Below are 20,927 nucleotides of genomic sequence, written 5' to 3'. Positions count from 1 at the left end.
AGACAGGCAGTTGTCAATTAATTGGGAAAGGCGCTCTAGAAAGGAGATTCCACAGCTCCTCCACTCTCTCTCAATTTTGGTTCTAAAATAGGTATTTTCTTTCCTTATCTAAAAGACTACAAAAAAGCTGAACTTAACTACGTTTTTCTATACTGAGATAGATAGTTCTCTCTCTTCCTGACTATGACTGTGGAACAGGGAGAGAGTGAAGTGTATATAGCAGTAGATACATTTTCTACCCCCATTCTAAGGGTTTCTAGGTTGCTTAGATGATACATTATTATGTTAGTTCATCAGCTTATAGAGACCGTGCTTGTGTGATTCCTTTCCTGCCTAGTTAGTGAGGTCAGTTTCTGTTGTTTTGTAACCAAGGACGCTCCATACTGTGCAATATTTGATACTGTTGATTCTACTGTGAACATTTTTCACATTTCACTGTATCTGAAATCAGAACGCCTTACTGCTAGCTGTCATTCCTGCACATGTGTGAATTTGGCATAGGTGTAATGTTACATCCACGGAGATGTGTGCATTGCTGTACAAAATATGTCTAATTCTAAAAGATCCCTTTCAATAACTATTAAATCAAGCAGTGAAAAGGTGATGAAAAGCGTGTGTGATTGGCGCTGCTCTTTCTTTTTTAGTGGTAAAGTGGCGGTACATCTCACAATGGGTGACGTTTTAGATTTGATGCAACATGGTACCATTTAGCCAGTGAGAATGATGCTGTTGATCTATATTTAAAAACATGAACTGGAAAGTGACTGCCAGTGCATATGCAGTTTCTTTTTGGGGTGATGAAAATGTTTCAAAGTTGATGATGGTGATAATTACATAACTGTGAATGTACTAAAAACCACTGAATGGTACACTTAACTGGGGATGTGAATTGTATCTCAATAAAGCTGTTTATAAAAATAATACTGTTTAGCTCCACCGAAGTATTCTGGGAAAGAAGACCCGGATGGTGCCTGCCCTGAGTTACTACAGTAATGTTTAAGGGTCTTGAATTTCCAAGTCTGTTATCTTTTTCCTGTATTTCTGTTGCTAAGCACAGCTATGGAGACACAAACTCACTTCATTTTCCAGAGACAGTGGCATTTGTCACATAATTCCTCAGTACGCCACTTAACGGTTCAGGAGTGGAGGTTTAAAACATTTCTCCCACCCCCTTGGGACACATGCATTCCAAAGGACAGGAATCCATTCCCTCCCTGATGCAGCAGAGCCTCTGGTGGTTCTATCCCAATTCCCCAACCACTTCAGAGTAAAGTGAGCAGTCACCCAACACCTGCTACTCAAAGCCCTTATCAGCTGTGTTTTTACAGTTAATCTCCTTTTGATAAAGTGGTTCTTTTTTCAGAGCTGTGAGTATTGGAGACGTGTGGGAGGGACCAAAATCTTGTGCCTTCTCTCAGACCCCCGCCCCTTTCTCTCCTACCGGTTGATTTTCCCATGTTAGAAGAAGACGGTCACTTATAACAATCTTACAAAATGAACTCTGGTGTTTACTAGGTTACTAGGGAAGGACAACCAGAGGAGTGGCCACCCATTTGTTGAAAATGGGGCTTCTGGGAAGCTGCTGCACAGGTGTGCGCAAGGTGTGTCAGAGGTAGTTTGACCTGCTCTATCCTAGAATAGTTTGATCTGGCAGTGGAGTTCCTTACTGTTCCTGGTTCTATGGAAATCCGAGGCACAGGGAGTTGATCTTTGTGTTCTGGGGAATTGAATCAAGCCCCTGCCATAATTTGCTAGCACCTTCTGTGTTTGGGAGCTAACTTTCGGTATGCTGAGTTGAGACATCAGGAATGGGCATGCAATAGCAGAAGCAGCAGGTAAAATTTCTTTGCTTGATGCCTTTGATATCCTAGACATGTGTTTTTTCCCTCAGTCCTCTTCTCTTCCCGATGGTCCCTTGGGAAGCTGACTTGCTTGCTTGTGTTATTTGGTGTGGTTGGGGGGAGAGGGAGAGGGTGGATGTTGAAGGATATAAGATGTCCAGTGTTCAGAATAACCAGTTTAGAACTGGTGTTTCTTCATATTCCTAAAGAATTTAAACATGTGCACTGACTTAAGGATCCCACCCAAGAGGTTAAAGGAGCAGAGGACAATTAAGAATTTCAAAAGGTAGGAACATACATCTCTTTTCAAGAGGAAACTGGTATTGGTAATGTATTCTTCTTAAGTTGGATGATAAATAGCGGTTCTGTTCTTTTTTTTATTCTTTTTTTTTTTTTTTTTTTTTTAAGATTGGCTTGTTCGTTTTAGAGAGGAGACAGGGGCAGAGGGAGATAGAGTCTTAAGCAGACTCCGTGCTAAGTGCAGAGTCCGACATGGGGCTGGATCGCCACCTGAGCTGAAACCAAGAGTTGGACACTTAGCCAACTGTGCCACCCAGGCGCCCCTGGTGGTTGTATGCTTTATAATAACTTTTTCAACCTTCAATATTATATAATGCATTTTAAGTAAATAAAACAAAAAAATTGCTGGATATGTAGGCAATTACAGAGAGAAGCTGGTTTAGGTAAATTAAGGGTTAGACGGCCTTTGAACAGGAAATTCTGAAATGCAGAGGCGAGCTCTTTGAGCTATTTGCATACTACAAACTGTACAGTCACATCGACTCTTCATGGAAGCCGGCGTTTCGCCCTACCTATAAGAAGGGAAGTTCCAGAGTGATCTTTTATGCCCAGAGGACCAGCTCCTGACAAAATCTGAAATTGTGCTGTGTCAGGCAGCGCAGAGGATTCTGTGGGTGGGTGGTTCTGTCAGCCCCGTGGAGAGATCCCTCAGTAGGCTCTGAGCTGAGCCCGTCCAGAAATACGCTGTTCTGCTGTTAGCATCTGTCGCTGTCTACGCTGCTTCTTGTGCTTTGGGTCTTTGGTTTTGCATCACTGTATGTACTCAGGGAGAAAACCCAGACCGTTTCCTGAACGTGGTTTACTTCTGTGACCCTCTGTGCGTGTGCTCGACTTTCTTTCTGGAATGGCCTTCTTGCCATTCCTTGCTGGATGAAATTCTATTCACACTGTAAGAACCCCTGTAGGTTAGAGCCCACCGCTGGCTACCCGGCTTCCCCAGCTCCAGCCTGAGGTCCGTATTCTCTCCTGGCACTTTTCTTAGGACTGGTTTAACCAATTAATTAATCAAATTGTGTGTAGTCTCTCTTTATTTCTACATTGTGAGCTTCTTGAGAGTGCTTTTTTATTGGGTTTTCTTCTTCCCACAGAGCCTGATATGTAATGGGTGTGGGGGGAGTATTTGCTGAAGAAAACGCCAACAAGTGCCCATGTCGTGGTACGCTCTGCCAGAAGGTGGCAGCAGAGGAGCGTCAGTTGCTCTGCGTCGTGTCAGGACCCAAAGACCGCTGTTGTGTTTGGGTCAGTCAGTAGATAAGCAGATCCACCCTGGTCCATGTGAAGTGGCTTAATCCAGGGAGTGCAGATGTTTCCTGGCCTGTCGAAGCCCTCGTGGAATTTGCTATGCTGCTGCTTCCCGAGAGCACAGCAGGCTCCCGGGTGCAAGGCAAGAGACCTGGTTTACTCTTCAGCCGCCTTCTCTGGCAAGCCATTCAATGTCTTCGGGCTCAATTTCTTAACTGGTTAATCAGTGGAGTGAAGGAGACTTGTAGGTAGTATCGAATTCCAAAATCACTGAATTCTGAGTCTTCAGTGGCCCTCTGACGCTGTGCTGAGATCCATGGGTGTGATAAGAAAGGGATGTGTCCTAGGTTGTGCCCTGAAGATCAGGGACACCAAATATGCATGTAGTAAGCCAAGAGGATACATTAAGGAACAGTCCATCCTTGAGTGCAACATCGTGTTCAGGTGTTAGGAGTTCGGAGAAGAAGGTGAAGGATGTAAGATGGGCAGGTTAGGAAGGGCTTCATGAAGCCACTGAAGATGAAATTTGAGCTGGCTTTCGAACAAGGGAATGGTTTAAACGTGGTAAGACAATTCATATATTTTAAAGCTTGTTATATTATATGCAAGCTCCCAGATGCACTTAATCCTCACAGCTTTGTGAGATAAGTAATACTGTTTTCTTAAAAGATATAAGAAAACTAAGGCTCAGAGACATTATGGAACCTGCCCGCAGCCACAGAACTACTAAACGGCAAAACCGGGATTCAGAACCAGGTCTTTTGGATTTTAAAGCCCATGCTTGCTGCTCCCACTGAGCAGATGTGTGCCAGTGCCTAGTCTTAGTTGGACTAACCTGTACCATAAGCTAGCAGTGAGCACAGTGGTTAGAACCTCTTGATATTTTTAACCTTCTTGATTAACCAATTAAGAAACAGAACTTCTAGTAAATGAGTGTTTGGGGAGATAACACTCCTGAAAATACAGCAAATTGGAAACTTTCTATCCTATCTGAAATCAAAATAGGAAATATGGGTTTTTGAGAAACAAATGAGAAGCTGCCTTGTGGGTCCACTGGCTTGTTCAGTATCTTGTGAGGATGCTAGGTATGAGAAGTTCACATCTGGGAGAATTCCAGAGCCATGGGCAGGCTTATTTCTATTTTAAGAAATACTTAAAAATTGGGATTGGATGACAGCAATTACCTGAATGGTTCATTGTTTCTGGTTTGTCTTTAAACCATTTTTCCCCCTTTCCCAGAGTCTCTTAGCTAATCCTGGGTAGTATAATGACCTACTTCTTTAAATTGTTTCCTCTGAATAAATCTTAGTCTTCTAACCTGGAAAAGGGAAATTGAATGTGATTCACAAATGTGGTGCACTTGTGCTGAAGTGGCTCACTGCTCATTGACATGTAAATAAAATATAGTAATAGCTCAAGGATCCTTCAAGAACTGCATTCCTTTATAATGAAGCTCACAGCGTTTAAAAGAAAGAACATTTGGCACACAAAATTTGTAAGCAGTGGGAAGTAGAGCTGCAGGCTTAGCTGTATCTGTGACAGAAATACTCCTGCACAAGGATTTTGTTTGTCCTTGACAGGTGCTTGTCCCTCCCATCTTAATAGACTTACCCCTGTTGCTGCACTGCCCTCTGGGGTCACCATGTCTCACTGTCTTCGCTGTTGCTCTTGGAAAAGCCCTCTCATGCCCCTTTATGCACTTCCTAGCCTCCTGTTCTCTCCTCAGCCTATTAAAGTAGACATTCTCCCCACCCTCCTGTCCAGTGAAATTGCTCTATCAGGGCCCTGTGGTGTTCCTGACCATCAGATTCCTCAGTTGCTTCATCTTTTACCTTGAACTCCCAGCAGCACACTATGACGTTGACGGCTGCCTTCCTAAATCTTTATTCTACGTTGACCCCTGAGATACCTACTACCATTCTTTCTTGGCCCACTTCTGTCCTTTCTGACTGCTCCTTCTTGGTATCCTTTTTAGCCCGTTTTCTTCCTCAAACACCTTACATATTGTTCCCCAGGCTTTCTTTGTTTCTCTTCTCAGGACTCTCTAGCTGATCTTGTCCACTCCAGGCCCTCAGCTGTCACACGTCTGTATTTCCAGCCCAGACTTCTCTGCTGAGCTTCATGCGACTGCGTGGAAAGGACTTACTAGAACAGTGCTTGACTTCCAGTAGCCACACCTAATGATAGCCATTTCTGGCCATTGTCACCCCCCCCCCCCGCCCCCATATTCATGATTTAAGGTATTGTTACAGGTATGCATTTTTAAGGATTCTTGAGTCCTCTATAGAAAGAGTATAAACAAACCAAACCATTCCCTTCCCTCTGACCCAGAAAAGCTGGAAAGAGAGAGAAAAGTCTATTAGTTTTCATGTATTTTTTTAGGCTTATTTATTTATTTGAGAGAGAGAGAGAGAGAGTGTGTGCATGTGAGCAGGGGGAGGGGAAGCAGGAGAGGGAGAGGGTCCCCAGGCAGACTCTCCACTAAGCCTGGAGCCCCATGCAGGGCTGGATCCCAGGACCCTGAGATCATGACCTGCACCGTAATCAAGAGTCAGGCACTCGGGCAGCCCCTGTGGCGCAGCGGTTTAGCACCGCCTGCAGCCCAGGGTGTGATCCTGGAGACCCTGGATCGAGTCCCACGTCGGGCTCTCTGCACAGAGCCTGCTTCTCCCCCTGCCTGTATCTCTGCCCCCCTCTCTCTCTCTCTCTCTGTATCTCTATGAATAAATAAATAAAATCTTAAAAAAAAAAAAAAAAGAGTCAGGCACTCAACTAACCAACCAGGTGTCCCAGTTTTCATGTATTTTAAAAAGTCTTTGTTCAGGTTCCTGCCTAAGTGTCACCCAGTTGAGAAGCATACAAATGAAACTAGAAGCCTTCTCTTTTACTTCACCAAGAAGTAACTTCTTCCTCACCAAATCCTGTCGTTCATTGTCAAGAATCCTTCAATTCCACTCCCTCCTCTCTATCCACGACCGCCCTCTGTTGACCTGGGCACTCCCAGCTGGAACTTTGACCTTCTCCCTTGCCCCCTCCCACCAGTCCATCCTCTACAGTGCAGATCTGATCAGCTCATTCTCCTGCTTGCAACGAGGAACAGTGCCATAAGCAGTGTTGTCCCGGCCTTGGTTTTAGGAGGCCTCTTCTCAGTCTCTAGGTTCTGTTCACATCACCTCCTCTATGTTTTATTTCTCACCCCTTAGACAGTACTAGGTTTCCTATCCAGAGCACAATCACTTTATAGCATGGCACTTCTTATCTAAATTTTAATTATCACTACTTTATCACGAGATCCTGCTGGGAGTCAGGCCTCCTTTATCTTGAAGTGTAGTATCTGGAGTAGGTAAAAAAAAAAAAAAAAAAAAAAAAAAAAAAGTGTAAGAGGGGACAATGGTCAGTTAAATGGAATAAAGAAAAGGAAGGAATGGATCAACACCCTGTTGATGAAACACTAAAATGCTAAACAAATAAATAGGTAATTGGGGCAATCTTTAAGACTATGATGAATAAATGGATCAATACCCTGTTGATGAAACATTAAAATGGTAAACAAACAAATAGGAAATTGGGGCAATCTTAAAACTATGATGACTTGAACTCTAAATTTCCTCCATAACCTTAATTGAGTCCAGTAACCATGTTGGAGCATCTACAATAGGCTAGGCACAGTGCTAAATGTAATGATGTCGTGGCAAAAAAATAGCCTCCACCTTCCTAAAACTTAGAGAATGGTGGCTACTGGTGAATAGAAGATAAGGAATTTTATTTCACAAGGTCTTAGGCTCATTTTTGTTATGATCTATAGGATAGTAGTTATACCTAATTTAGTGCGCTGGGCCAGTTACTGGTTTACTTACTACTTTTTAGTGTGAATGAAAAACTTGGTGTGTTCCTTCATTATCAAGTTTTAAAGCTTTGTGTGTAATGACAAGAAAATTCCCCTTCGGCTGAGACTTGGGGGAGATTGACTAAAAAGGGGCATGAGAATTTTGGAGGGTGATGGAACTGTTCTGTAATCTTGATTGCGGTCGTGGCTACCGGACTATACACACTTGTCAAAACCTGGAACTCATAGACCTCTAAACTTTTTAGGGCAGTTTTTACTGTGTGTAAATTATATCTCAGGAAACTTGACTAAAAATGCAACTGAGGCTTAATTAAAGGAATCTGAGTCCTCTAAAAAGTGTAGTGATTGGATAGGGAAGATAATAGATCTCTTTTATAGCCCTTCTCTGAAGAGAAATCTGATTTAAGTCCTTGAAGAACTTCTTTCCTTCTAGACCCTTCTCTTCTTCTTTTTTTTTTTTTTTAATATTTTATTTATTTATTTATTCATGAGAGACAGAGAGAAGCAGAGACACGTGCAGAGGGAGAAGCAGACTCCCTGTGGGGAGCCTGATGTGGGACTCGATCCCAGGACCCTGGGATCAGGCCTTCAGCCAAAGGCAGACGCTCAACCAGGGAGCCACCCAGGCATCCCAACCCTTCTCTTGTTAGCCCATACTTCAGGAAAGCCCAGAAATCTCTGAAATTGCTAGCAAAAATTTTGTTATACATAATTGCTTTTTTTTTTTTTTTCTGGGAAGAGAAGACAGTTTAAATCTGGTTGTCATAAGTAGGTTACTGTTCAGTAAAGGTTGAAAAACACAGGTTTGAGTGCTTTCCTACTTCCCAGGTGCCCCCTTTTTCCTGAAGAAGACCATGCTAGTGATGCCAGCAGCTGGAGACCCGTTTCTGGAGTGGGTGGGAGGAGTCTGTGAGTCTACGGACCTTAGTATGTAGAGCCCACCCGGTGCTAACACAGGCCTGTTCCTAATCCCCTCCTTACATGGGCTGGAGCTCCTTTCTCCACCTTCTTGAACCTAAATGCTGGCACCCTCTCTGTCCTAAGGCTGACCAAAGGGCTTTTTTTTTTTTCCCCTGATAATATAAATATTATGGTAGTATATCCTAAAAAGTACCTGTGCGTTCTATATCACTGCCAAATATGATAATAAAGGTTTTTTTCTAAGTGTAAATATAAATACATCGTTTTGTTTAAAACAATTCTTTGAATATTAATGATCAGTTTTTAAAGTTTGAGATGCCTAGGTAGCACAGTCAGTGAAGCATCTGACTTGATATCAGCTCAGGTTGTGATCTCAGGTCCCTGTGAGATGGAGGCCCCCCCTTCTCAGCACAGAGTCTGCTTGTCCCTCTCCCTCCCCCTTTGCCCCTGCCACCACTTGAGAACATGCATGCTCTCTCTCTAAAATAAATAAATAAAATCTTTAAAGCCTTTAAAGTTTATAAGTTTCCACAATGCACATATTTTAAATAGGAAATAGTTATTTATCCATAGTCTTCCCATGAGCCATATCCCTGCTAATATCTTCATATGTTGTGTTGATTTTGAGATTATACTGTAGCTTTTTTTTTTTTTTAAGATTTTATTTATTTATTCATAAGAGACACAGAGAAACAGAGACAGAGACCCAGGCAGAGGGAGAAGCAGACCCCATGCAGGGAGCCTGATGCAGGACTCGATCCCAGGTCTCCAGGATCACACCCCGAGCCAAAGGCAGATGCCCAACCACTGAGCCACCCAGGTGCCCCTGTAGTTTTTTTTCTTACTAAAATATTATTAAATACTACACAAATACCCAACATATCTATTTTCTGGCTCAAATAAGTCCTGGCTATATTAGCTTCACTATTTTTTTAAATAAAATATTAAAAATACAGTTAAACCCCTTGCGTAAGTCTCGCTTTCATCCCCGACTCCCTCCCTAGCTAGAGGTAGTCACTATACTGAATTTGGTGTTTTTGTGATTTGCACATTTTTATTAGTTACTATTCTGTTTCTATGTACACACATATTACTGCTTTTACATGTTTTTGTTCCTTATATAAATTGTATCATTCTGCACACATCATTCTGAAACCTGTTTTTTCATAGCATTCTTTTGTTCATTTTGGTCCATTGTGTAGATGCACCACAGTTTGGTTTTGGTTTTTTCTACTAATGGTCATTTAGGTCATTTTCTTTCTCTCTCTCTCTCTGTTTTCGTTAATGCTAATTATTCTGCTGTGCTGCTGTGTACATTCTTGTTCATGTTTCCTTATCTAAACATGTAACAGTTTCTCAAGGGTATTAATTTTCAAGTGGAATTTCTGGATCTAAAGAGTGAGTACCTCTTTACTTGAGATGCCAGATTGCTCTCCTGTTTACATTCTCACTAGCAACGTATGAGAGCTTCTACTTTACAACTAATGTTGTACTTGATAATGTCAGTGATTTTTGCTTTTGAGAATCAAAGGAAGATGGAAGTGGTTTCTCCTTGTTTTAATTGGCATTTCATGATCATTAAGTGAAACTGAACATCATCTCTTATGTTTATAGGCTTTTGGGGTTTCCTGTTTTGTAAATTCCTTGATTATACACTTTGTTATTACTTTTGGATTTTTTGCACCTTTTTAAAATTGGTATAAGTTCTTTACATATTCAAGATACTAATGTTTTGCAAGTTACGTATTTGTAGTAGTTTGTCTTCTAATGTCTATATAGATTCTGTCATATGAAAGTTCCTTAGTCTATTCAGTGGTTCCCCCCCTGTTGTTTTATATTTGGATTATTTCCATGAATATTTTGTGTGTTGACTTTCTTGAATATTCTTCTTTAAAAAAATTCAGTGGTGGTGCTGAATTTGACCTGGTCTATTTTGTAGCTGGTGATAAACATTCTAGACAGTTGGCCAAGTCCAGTTGGTACAGCCTGTGGGCATGAAATAAAGCAGCACTTGCACTTTTGGTGGCTGAATCTGCCATTCTTGGCATCCCTAACACCTGTTTTGACCAATGAACTAACTGTAGAGTGACCTAAATAAGTAAAACATTGTCATTTGTAAAGGTGGCTTTGGCACTTGAAACTGGAGTATTTTTAATGGAACAAATGTTCAGAGGCACAAGAATTCGAGGCAATATAGTACTTATCAAAGGTAGGTCACAGGAACACCAGACTCACATTGTTTGTAAAGCAGACAGAATTCTCTAAGCTGTAGTTCGGTGCTATATAACTTCAGAGGTTAGAGCAGGGGTCAGCATTTTGGGGGGTTTATGGGCCACATGGTCTCTGTTGCAACTGCTCAACCCTGCGCCTGCAGCACAGCAAGCAGTAGGCACACAGCCTCGCCCCTTGGTTGCTGTATTGTCTGTCACTGCTTTGGCACTACATGGAGTTGTTCCACGGCCTTGTGAAGCCTGGAATATATGCTATCTGACCCTTTACAGGAAGTTTGCAGACTTGGCGCTGTTGATATTTGGGTCCAGATAATTCTTTGTTGCTGCCCCCCTGGGGGACAAAATTGTTCCCTGTTGAGAACCACTGGCCTAGAGGATTCAAGAAATGCTTTGTTTAGCTGAGGGAAATCCTCCCTCTTTTTTTTTTTCTCCCTCTTTTTTTAAAAATAATTATTCTGCATAGTGGAGCTTTGATTCCTTGCTTAAGCTTTAGCTCTGATCTCAGTGTTGAATTAGAGAGGAAAATATGTCACATGAGCACTTGAATAGAATTGTCCTTAAACTATGAAATCAGATCATATCCTGATATGTGACACATATCATATCTGGAAGTCTTCCTAATCTGTAGGTAGCTTATCGACTTGAGCAGTACTTAGTCTCCCTGTGTTTAGCTTTAACCCATTTATGCCAGATCTGAAATTTGTCCCCACATTTGTCTGTCTTCCCCACATGTGTTCTTTTTTGTCTGCCTCTACCTGTTGGCCTTTGCCAGTGGGCTAGGCCTGAGCCTCTACTAAGCAGTATTTACAGCTCACTTGGATAGACACAGCAACTAGGATAGCCCAAGGGCAGATGAAATAATATCCAGAGTAAGAATGCAGTGTCTCTCTTGCTCTGTCTTCTTTCACATGAAGGAGCATTCCTCCCCCTCCCCTGTCTATGAAATGAGAAGTAGTATCGATTGGTTTGGTACAGTGTTATAAAATATGCATCTAATGGAATGGTATTTTGGGCACTATTAGCAGCATTGGCTCTGCCAAGCCCCAAGATTTTTGCCTTCCTCGCCTTTTCTCCTCCCCTTTCTTCTCCTCCTCCTTCTTAGCAGCAGGTTCTTAGCAAATTGCAAGCTTTGCCTCTGGCTTGCTGGATAGCAGTGGAAGTGCAAGCCTTTTCTAGTTTCCAAGGGAGACCGGGTGCTGAGACTGCAGTCTTGCCCAGCAGCCACTTACCTTTCTTGCTATTCGTCTCCACACATCTTTTGACCTTCATTCTGCTATGCAGGCCTGCTCGAGGAGGTAATAGTCTGTTTTCTTGGCGCTCTCTTTATAAAGGGGGCAGAGGGAATGTAGGGGGGTACGGGGTAAGGAATCTGGGGTTAGCAGAGAGTAAATGCTGCCATTAGGAAGAAAGTATCTCTGAAGTGTGCCGTATCTGTGAGCTTCTTCCTATTTGCTGTATCTATAAATATCTTAAAGGTAGGAGCCCCAGCACTACGTTGTATGACTTTAAAGCGCCACATGTAAAAACGCAAAATCAATGTAATAATGCCTCTGAGAAGCACAGAAGAAAAATGGGAACTTAATCTCTGGAAATTAAATAAGATCAATTGGTTTTAAACTTCACTGGCTGACAGCCTGCATTCTGTTAGGCTTATGTTATATGGGCTGAATCTGTTTTCAGGTTTAAGGAGAGAGCACGGTGATAATGTCTCTTAATTGGATTCTCCAGTCTTCTGGAGCTGTGCTTTCCAATATGGTAGCCAGTCGCCGTGAGTGGCTATTTAGATTTAAGTTAATTAAAAATTAAATAAGATTAAAAATTCATTTCCTCTACCACATTTTAGGTGCTCGGTAGTCACCTAAAGTGTGCTGTGACCAGCAGCTACCTACCATATTGGACTCTGAAGGTATACAACTTTTCCATTATCATACGAAGTTCGTTGGACCATACTACAACAAGTGACCTACAGAATATAGGAAATTTAGTATTTGACCAGAACCAATGAATAATGGACATTTTAGTGAAAAGACTTAGAGACTGTTTGTCCAGAATCAGCATATAATTATGGATTCACTAGAGTTTAAAGCAACATGGGACCTTAAAACTATAGACTTACCCTTTATTTTGTAAGTGAAGAAACTAAGGTACCAAGAAATTAAGTGATTCTCTTTCAGGTGAAGCAAGTAGTTAATGGCAGAACCGAAACTAGAACCCAGTACCTGTTCTTTCTGCTGTACCACAGTGTTAGCATCCCATACCCAACTGGAAATAGCAAGGAAAACTTGAACTAAAACCTACCCGCTAGGGCCCTAGCAACTGTAGAGTCAACATATCCTCTGAAAGAGACTTAGGTCCTTCATATCACCTCTCACTTGTATTTTGTTCATGACAGCTTTATAGCATGTTGGTGGCAACCTCTGAAAATGTAAAAATCACTCTTTCCCCAGATAGAGTGTTGATTATGGCATACTTTTGGGAAACCATCAGGGGAAGATAGGAAAAGTCTAATGCAAGATGTCTTTATTCACCAATTCCTGATACTGCTAGATTTGGAGAAAGAAATATCTTGCTTCATAAATCTACATAATTAGCATACCATGGTATGAGTTGTGAAGAAATAGTTTGCATCTCAGTGGTGCAATGTAAGAAACGCTGTACTAGAAGCAGAGACCATGGTTAATGGTCCCTTTAGGCCTGTGGCTGAACAGCATTGTGAGCTTAGGCTTATATCAACTCATCTTTAAGATAGGAATTTGTCATCTCTAGCTGAAGTCTTGGGATTAGATCAGATGACTTCTTGAAGCCATAAAGTCTTTAGCCACGGGTTTATGAGTCTGTTAATCCTCTGTCTCCCTCCCCTAAAGCTATCTCTGTATGCTTCGAGATTAATATCAAAGCAGTTTCTTTTTGGCCTTTCTGGAATACCTTTGTTCCCATATCCTTATACATAGGATACAGTCCAGGGAATGACAAGCTGTCTTACAAGGCCGTGAGATATTCTGTAATTAATGACCATGGTCCTTCCCTGTTTGAGACTAACCATGTAAGTACCCTCTCTCATCAGTAGAGATTTTAGAAACAAGACTCCTTAAAGCTATTTAAAAAACCAGTTTCTTATTCCAGACAAAATTTTATTCTCTCAAAATTCCAGGGAAAACAGCTTTGTTCTTGCCTTGGAGATCATGGAGATTCTTTCATTCTTCCCCTTACAGTAGTTTTACATTTTTTTAGGTAGCCCTTTGAACCTTTCTAGGGGATATTTTCAAGGGAATTAAGACCTCTTCCAAATGAATTATCCATTTCTGGTAAAAATAATTAAGGGGAACTCTTTTATTAGTTTAGATGGGTTGGGTGTTACAGTACTCTCGCAGCCTTTCTTTTCCAAATTACCACTAGTGAGCTTTGAATGTGTTGATGAAAATAATGTAGTGGGACACATTGCAGCAGCAATCAAGCCGCGCTGAGTACTTTCTATGTGCCAGCTAGTGTTCTAGGTGCTTTATGTGTTTTATTTGAGCTTTACAAGAATCCTGTCTGTACCTGCTAATATCTGTTACAGCTGTTAATATCTTCATCATATGAGAAGCTTGGGTTTAGAGTACTTAAATATTTCATCCAAGATCATTTAGCAAGGAAGTTGAGCCAGTGTTCAAACCAGGCAGTTTGATTCCCGTCAGGATACTTTATCACGACACTGTTGTTATCAGAAGGTATTTTAGGTCTTCTATTATTATTTATTGTGACTTTCTTCAGGTTCACTAGTGATTTACTGGGCATTTTGCACAGCTTCTTTTTTTAAGATTTATTTATTTATGATAGACACACACAGAGAGAGAGGCAGAGACACATGCAGAGGGAGAAGCAGGCTCCATGCCAGGAGCCTGACGTGGGACTCGATCCCGGGACTCCAGGATCGCGCCCTGGGCCAAAGGCAGGCGCTAAACTGCTGAGCTACCCAGGGATCCCCCTTTTGCACAGCTTCTTAAGATAAAACTAGTCCATCTAAGTATATAAAGGGTCCCTATGAATTGAACATGCAGAGAACAAATTATTTTTGTGAGGTCATGCTAATTCTCTGTAATTATTTGAATTCCACTGATTATGTAACCTCAAGGTCTTAGCAAATACAAAAAAAAAAAAAATGCTACCTGCCCTCTAGGAAACACATAGACAGATATGGTAATCAAAGTATTTTGGCATTGGATTCCTTTCTCTACCACTGAGTTGGGGATGTTAGCCTACTTTTATCTGGATGTCAGAAAGCCGAAATAGATGTAAACCCACGGCTTCTGCTATACTTTCTACTGTACTGTTTTGTGAACACAGACGTATCTTTTTTTCATAGCAATAAGGAATTGTGTAGCGCTCAGATTTCTTGGATGGTTCAGATGTTTCACAGAAAGAGCAAAAAAAAAAGAAAATTTCAATTTACTAATACACATTGAGAGGAAAAGTGTGACTGTTAAAATATAGCTTGGTTGGAGACTTCTGCTTCAGGATATAGTATATCTTTTTTTTTTTTTTTTAATCCTGCTATTCTTGCATTTCTTTTTTTTTTAAGATTCTATTTATTTATTCACAAGAGATACACACACACACAGAGAGAGAGAGAGAGAGAGAGGCAGAGAGACAGGCAGAGGGAGAAGCAGGCTCCATGCAGGGAGCCCGATGTGGGACTCGATCCCGGGTCTCCAGGATCACGCCCTGAGCCGAAGGCAGGCACCAAACCACTGAGCCATCCAGGGATCCCTAGTATTATCTTTTATTAGACAAACTCTCCCACTGAGAATAAATAGGAAAACTGGGTAGATATTAGAAAGTATCTTTGAAGGTATTGGAGAGTTATTAAGAAAATGAGGACTTGAGGGATCAAGATCCTGGAGAGAAGGAAGTCATAAAGAGGTGAACCCAACATTTGGCTGTGCTTTCCCACTTGAGGCATTTGCTGATTAATAAAGCCATAGCTACAAGACTAAGAAACTGGGCAGGATTTTCAATAGTCTCATGGAGCTGAGGGAACAAAAACTGGAGTTCAGGAAGTGGGACCCCATACATTCATCTGAGACCACTGAAGGACTACATTCTAGAACTAAAGGCTTCCCAGAAATAGACCAGCCCTTGCAAAGACTGAAGGCTAGTTTCTAGTCAGCTCCATCTCAAGGTAGATGAGGATCATTTGCCTTGACCCTGTAGTTCTCAAAGAATGGTCTCCAGGTCAGAAGCATCACAGAGCCCTAATTAGAAACGCAAACCTACTCCAGACATACTGAATCAGGACTTCTGGGGGTGGGGCCTAACAATTTGTATTTCACAAGCTCCCTAAGAAATTCTGATGTAGATGAAAGTTTGAGAATTATTTCCTTAACCTAACTGCAAGAGGAAAAGAATATCGTCTTATTAAAAATGTTTGGCAGTTATTCTCAACCTTCCTGGACTCTCAATGTCTGAGCAGGGATGGGTTCAGTGTTAAATGTGATGAATAGTGTATTTTGTATTGTTTAAATTGCATCTCCCATATAATGTGAGAATCATCCAAGAGAAGGCAGCTTCCTGCATGCAGTGTGCTTTTTTTTTTTTTTAAACAAGTAACAACTCTTTTTAAGAAACAGTTATTTTTACTTTGAAGTCATATTGATGAGAAGATGTATATGCACTTAAAATTTCCCTAGTAAAGACGTGTATTCAAGTGTAAAAAAAAGTGTGGGTTTTTTTTCTTTTTTTTTTAGAAATTAGCAGACATACCAAGAAATAAGACTGATTTACTAAAAAACCAAGAGGAAAAAACAAACAGTAAGAGCAGAGCCAGATATTGATGTTATCAGACATAGACTTTAAAATAATTATGGTTACTCAAGAAATTGGAAGATGGAAAATTTAACAGAGAACTGCAATTTATTTTGTAAAGAATCAAATGGGAATCCTAAAACCAAAAATTTAAATTTAAAAATCTAAATAACTCATTCAAAATTCAACTGGTGAGTTTATAGTAGACCAACTGAAGAGAAGATTATTAAACTAACCAGATGGACAGTAGAAATTATCTAAAATGAGATGCCCAGCTGGCTCAGTTGGAAGAGTGTGCAACTCTCAATTTGGGGTTGTGAGTTCAAGCCCCACATTGGGTGTAGGTAGAAGTTACATGTATAAATAAAACTTAAAAAAGAAAGAGAATGAAAATATCCAGAGAGAGAAAAGGATGGCAAATACAGAAAAAGCATAGTAAAGAAATAGGGCATGACCAATAAAAGTCTAACATAAGTAGAATTGGAGTGCAGAGGAAGAAAAAAGAAGAATTAGCTGCTTTTTTTCCTGGAATACCATTTTTTACTTGAAAGAATGACTGGGCAGACTATGATCATTTAGACTTGGGTTCTTGGCAGATATGTTCTTGAAAATGAACAAAGTGAACTTGTCACAAAGTATTTGTTGCCATTCATAAAGTTTTAAATTTCAAGAAGTTAAAATTTTGGAAAACTTATTTCTGCTACTAAGAGTGGTATAATTGACTACTTCCCAATATTTAAAGACTGTCCTAAGATCAAAGGTGATATTAAAGAATGTGATTTTTTTGTTTTATTTTTCTATAATTTTTTAATTGAGATACCATTGACATATCATTATATTAGTTTTAGGTATACAACATAATGATTTAATGAATATATTACAAAACAATTATTACAACAAGTAATATAACATCCATCATCACACTTAATTATAATTTTTTTCTCATGATAAGAACTTTTGAAGTTACTCGGCTAGCAACTTGTAAGTATATAATACAGCATTGTTAATTGTAGGCACCATATTGTACATTATATACCAAGGATTTACTAATCTTGTAAACGAAATTGTGTACCTTTTGAGCACCTTCACCTACTTTGCCCACCCTGTTCTCCCTGCCTCCATTAACCACAAATCAGTTCTCCATATCTATGAGTTTTTGTTTTTTAAGATTGCACATTTAAGTGAGATCAGATTTTTTTCCCTAATGTTTTATATGAGTTCTTTATCTATTTTGGATATTAACCCCTTATCAGTTCTATGATTTGCTAATATTTTCTTCCATTCTGTAAGTCACCTTTTCATTTTGTTGATGATTTGCTTTGCTGTGCAGAAGCTTTTCAGTTTGATACAGTCCCGCTTATTTATTTTTGCTTCAGTTGCCTTTGCTTTTGATGTCAAAAAAAAAAAAAAAAAAATCATTGCACGGCCAATGTCAAGGAGCTTACCCCCCCCCCATGTTACAGAATGTGATTTATAAAATTATTATTCTATAATGAAATGTGTTAACATTTGGAAGATCTGCACCAGTGTTTTCCACATGACCAATGTGCAATGACCCAAAGTTATGCATGGCTAAGAAGGTCCATTCAAAGTGCAAGATAGACCAATAGATTTCAGTGTAACAGAGTATGAACAGTCAATTAATATGGTTTCAGATTCCACATTGCTACTAACATTTAAGAAACTACCACTCATGATTTAGTATAGTATCCAAGAAGAATATCCATAATTATCTAAAAAGGCTATTATAATACTCCTGGCTTTTCCAATTATAGACTTACATAAGACTGTATATTCTTTATATATTTTAACTGAAACACCATTTTGCAACATATTGAATGAAGCATGTATGAAATTCTGGCTCTCTTCAATTAAGCTAACATTAAAGAAAATTATAAAAATGTAATACAACACTTATTAAATTTGTTTTAGATAATAGTTACTTTTCATAAGAGATGTTATTCATGGAACTTTTTGTAATAGGTCTATTATTTTTAAATGCATTAGTGCATTTTTTTTTAATTTCTCAGTATGAATTTCTGCTAAGGGTAAATATTAAGAGATGTACATAAACAAAAGCTCTTTGGAAGACATCAGTAATTTTTAAAAATGTAAAAGGGCTCTGAGACCAAAAAATTGAGAATCATTGCTACAGATACTAAAATGATAATTAAAATATATAAGAATATTATGAATAGTTTTGTGCCACTAAATGTAAAAATATTAAGTTTTTTGACAAATAATACCAAAACAGGAAATCTGACTAGGCACTGTGGCGGGATACAAAATCAGTGCCCAGAAATCAGTGGCATTTCTATACACTAACAATGAGACAGAAGAGAGAAATTAAGGAGTCAATCCCATTTATAATTGCACCCAAAAGCGTAAGATACCTAGGAATAAATCTAACCAAAGAGGTAAAGAATCTATACCCTAAAAACTACAGAACACTTATGAAAGAAATTGAGAAAGACACAAAGAGATGGAAAAATATTCCATGCTCATGGATTGGAAGGATTAATATGTATAATATATTAATAATATATTAATATTGTGAAAATGTCTGTGTTACCCAGGGCAATTTACACATTCAATGCAATCCCCATCAAAATACCCTGGAGTTAATCTTAAGATTTGTGTGGAATCAGAAAAGACCCCGAATAGCCAGGGGAATATTGAAAAAGAAAACCAGAGCCGGGGTCATCACAATGCCGGATTTCAGGTTGTACTACAAAGCTGTGATCATCAAGACAGAGTGGTACTGGGACAAAAACATAGATCAATGGAACAGAACAGAGAACCCAGAAATGGGCCCTCAACTCTATGGTCAACTAATATTCGACAAAGCAGGAAAGCCTATCCACTGGAAAAAGGACAGTCTCTTCAATAAATGGTGCTGGGAAAATTGGAGAGTCACATGCAGAAGAATGAAACTAGACCATTCTCTTACACCAGACACAAAGATAAACTCAAAATGGATGAAAGATCTAATGTGAGACAAGAATCCGTCAAAATCCTATAGGCCTGAATCAATTAAAGAAATTAACCCCTTATTTAAAACCCTCCTATAAAATCCAGATGGCTTCATTGGTGCACTTCACTGTTTAAGGAGGAAACAACCTTAATCTTACACAAATTCTTATAGAAAATAAACAAGGAGGGGCACCTGGGTGGCTCAGTTAAGCATTCGCCTTTAGCTTGGGTCCTGATCCCAGGGTTCTGAGATCAAGCCCTGCATTGGATTCCCTGCTTGATGGGGAGCCTGCTTCTCCCTCCCTCTGCCTGCCAGTCCCCCTGCCTCTCTCTCTCTGTCAAATAAACAAATAAAATCTTAAAGTAGACAAGGAGAAAACGCTTTCAACTTCTATAATCTTAATTCCCAGACCTGGTTAGGTTATTATAAGAAGGGAAATAATAGGCTAATTTCTCTAATAAATATGGATGCAGAAATCGTAAACTAAATAATACTGAATCTGTATAAAATAAATCTACATATAGAGGTGCTTGGCTGGCTCAGTCAGTAGAGCATGCAACTCTTGATCTCAGGGTTGTAAGTTCAAACCCCATGTTGAGTATACAGCTTACCTTTAAAAAATGAAATAAAATAAATATTTTTTTTAAAAAGATGATGATACAGTCATGGCCAAGTTGAGCTTATCCTAAGAATCCACTCTTACATTGTCATTCAAAAATTACTCGGTGTGATTCACCATATTAATAGAAAAAAGATGGAAAATGATAAAAATCTCAGTATATGGGGAAGAAAAGCATGTGATAAGTTTGACACACCCTAATGATTAAAAACCAGAACCACTAACAAAAAAACCTCTTAGCCTATTCCAATTGGAATGGAAAGGAATAGATTGAACTTGAGAAGCAGCGCAGTAGACATCACAGTGATAAATTGCTGAATGCTTTCTCTCTGAAGGCAAGAACAAAGCATGGAAACTTCCTGCTGTCACTCCTTTTCAACATGTCCTGGAGGTTCTAGCCAGAGCATTAAAGCAAGAAAAGAAAAATTGTAAGGATATGGAAAGAAGAAATGAAATTCTCATTTTACAAATGACATAATTCTGCATGAAGAGTAATACATGTATAAGTAATGTCTTGGATTATGCAGTTTTCACTGATAGCATTTCTATCATTTTGATTGTGTGCAAGTTCATTTTTAGATGTAGAAATCACTTCAGTATGTGGAAGTACCTTGTCATGCCTCAAGTACGTGCAGCAAGGGTCTTACTTGTGCTGTTACTTTTTTTTCTCTACAGGTCGTATCTGACTCCTGTACGGGATGAGGAAGCAGAGTCTTTACGGAAAGCACGCTCCAGACAAGCTCGGCAGACTCGAAGGTCTACTCAAGTGAGTGTGACCTTCTTTTTTATGTCATTTTGTCTACCTTTCTGTTGGAAGTACAATTAAAAAATCTTAAGATGAGCGCCTTATTCCAGCCGCTGTTGTAAAAGTTTTCACTTGTGTTAAGTCTTACACTACAGAGTATCAGATAAATTTATAGCTACATCTACCCACACTCACTTTTATGTCTCCAGGCTCAGAACAGGTTTATCTCCTTTCCTTTGCAAGATTACTCATTCCTTTTGTGTTTACAAAGCTACATTCTTGAGAATCCCTAAAGGAGAAGAGTTTGGCAGTTCCTTAAATTGTTGTATATATTACAGTTACCATGTGACCCATCACTTCTCCTCTTAGGTATATAGTCGAGAGAAATGAAAATACATGTCCACACAAAAACTTGTACATAGA

At 39.6% G+C, this 20,927-nt stretch overlaps 1 protein-coding gene across 12 annotated transcripts in view; it reads left to right on the top strand.

Annotated features, from left to right (window-relative positions):
- Nucleotides 1–20,927, top strand: part of PPP1R12B (protein phosphatase 1 regulatory subunit 12B) — a 205,135-nt gene that overhangs the window by 92,072 nt on the left and 92,136 nt on the right. For 11 of the 12 annotated variants that reach the window (XR_005361781.1, XM_038541861.1, XM_038541860.1 and 8 more), the window contains one exon: nt 20,435–20,525. Coding sequence is in view for 9 of the 12 variants with exons in the window: in XM_038541861.1 (XP_038397789.1) it covers nt 20,435–20,525 (91 nt within the window). In the remaining 3 variants the exon portion in view is untranslated. Of the gene's footprint in view, nt 1–1,782; nt 1,836–20,434; nt 20,526–20,927 lie in introns of those variants that run through there. The other variant, XM_038541872.1, reaches the window with a different exon arrangement.

The sequence above is a fragment of the Canis lupus genome, chromosome 7 (genome assembly GCF_011100685.1).
Source record: "Canis lupus familiaris isolate Mischka breed German Shepherd chromosome 7, alternate assembly UU_Cfam_GSD_1.0, whole genome shotgun sequence".
In the NCBI taxonomy this organism is placed as follows: Eukaryota; Metazoa; Chordata; class Mammalia; order Carnivora; family Canidae; genus Canis; species Canis lupus.
The sequence above is the reverse complement of the archived record's forward strand: the minus strand, read 5'-3'. Positions and strand labels throughout refer to the sequence as shown.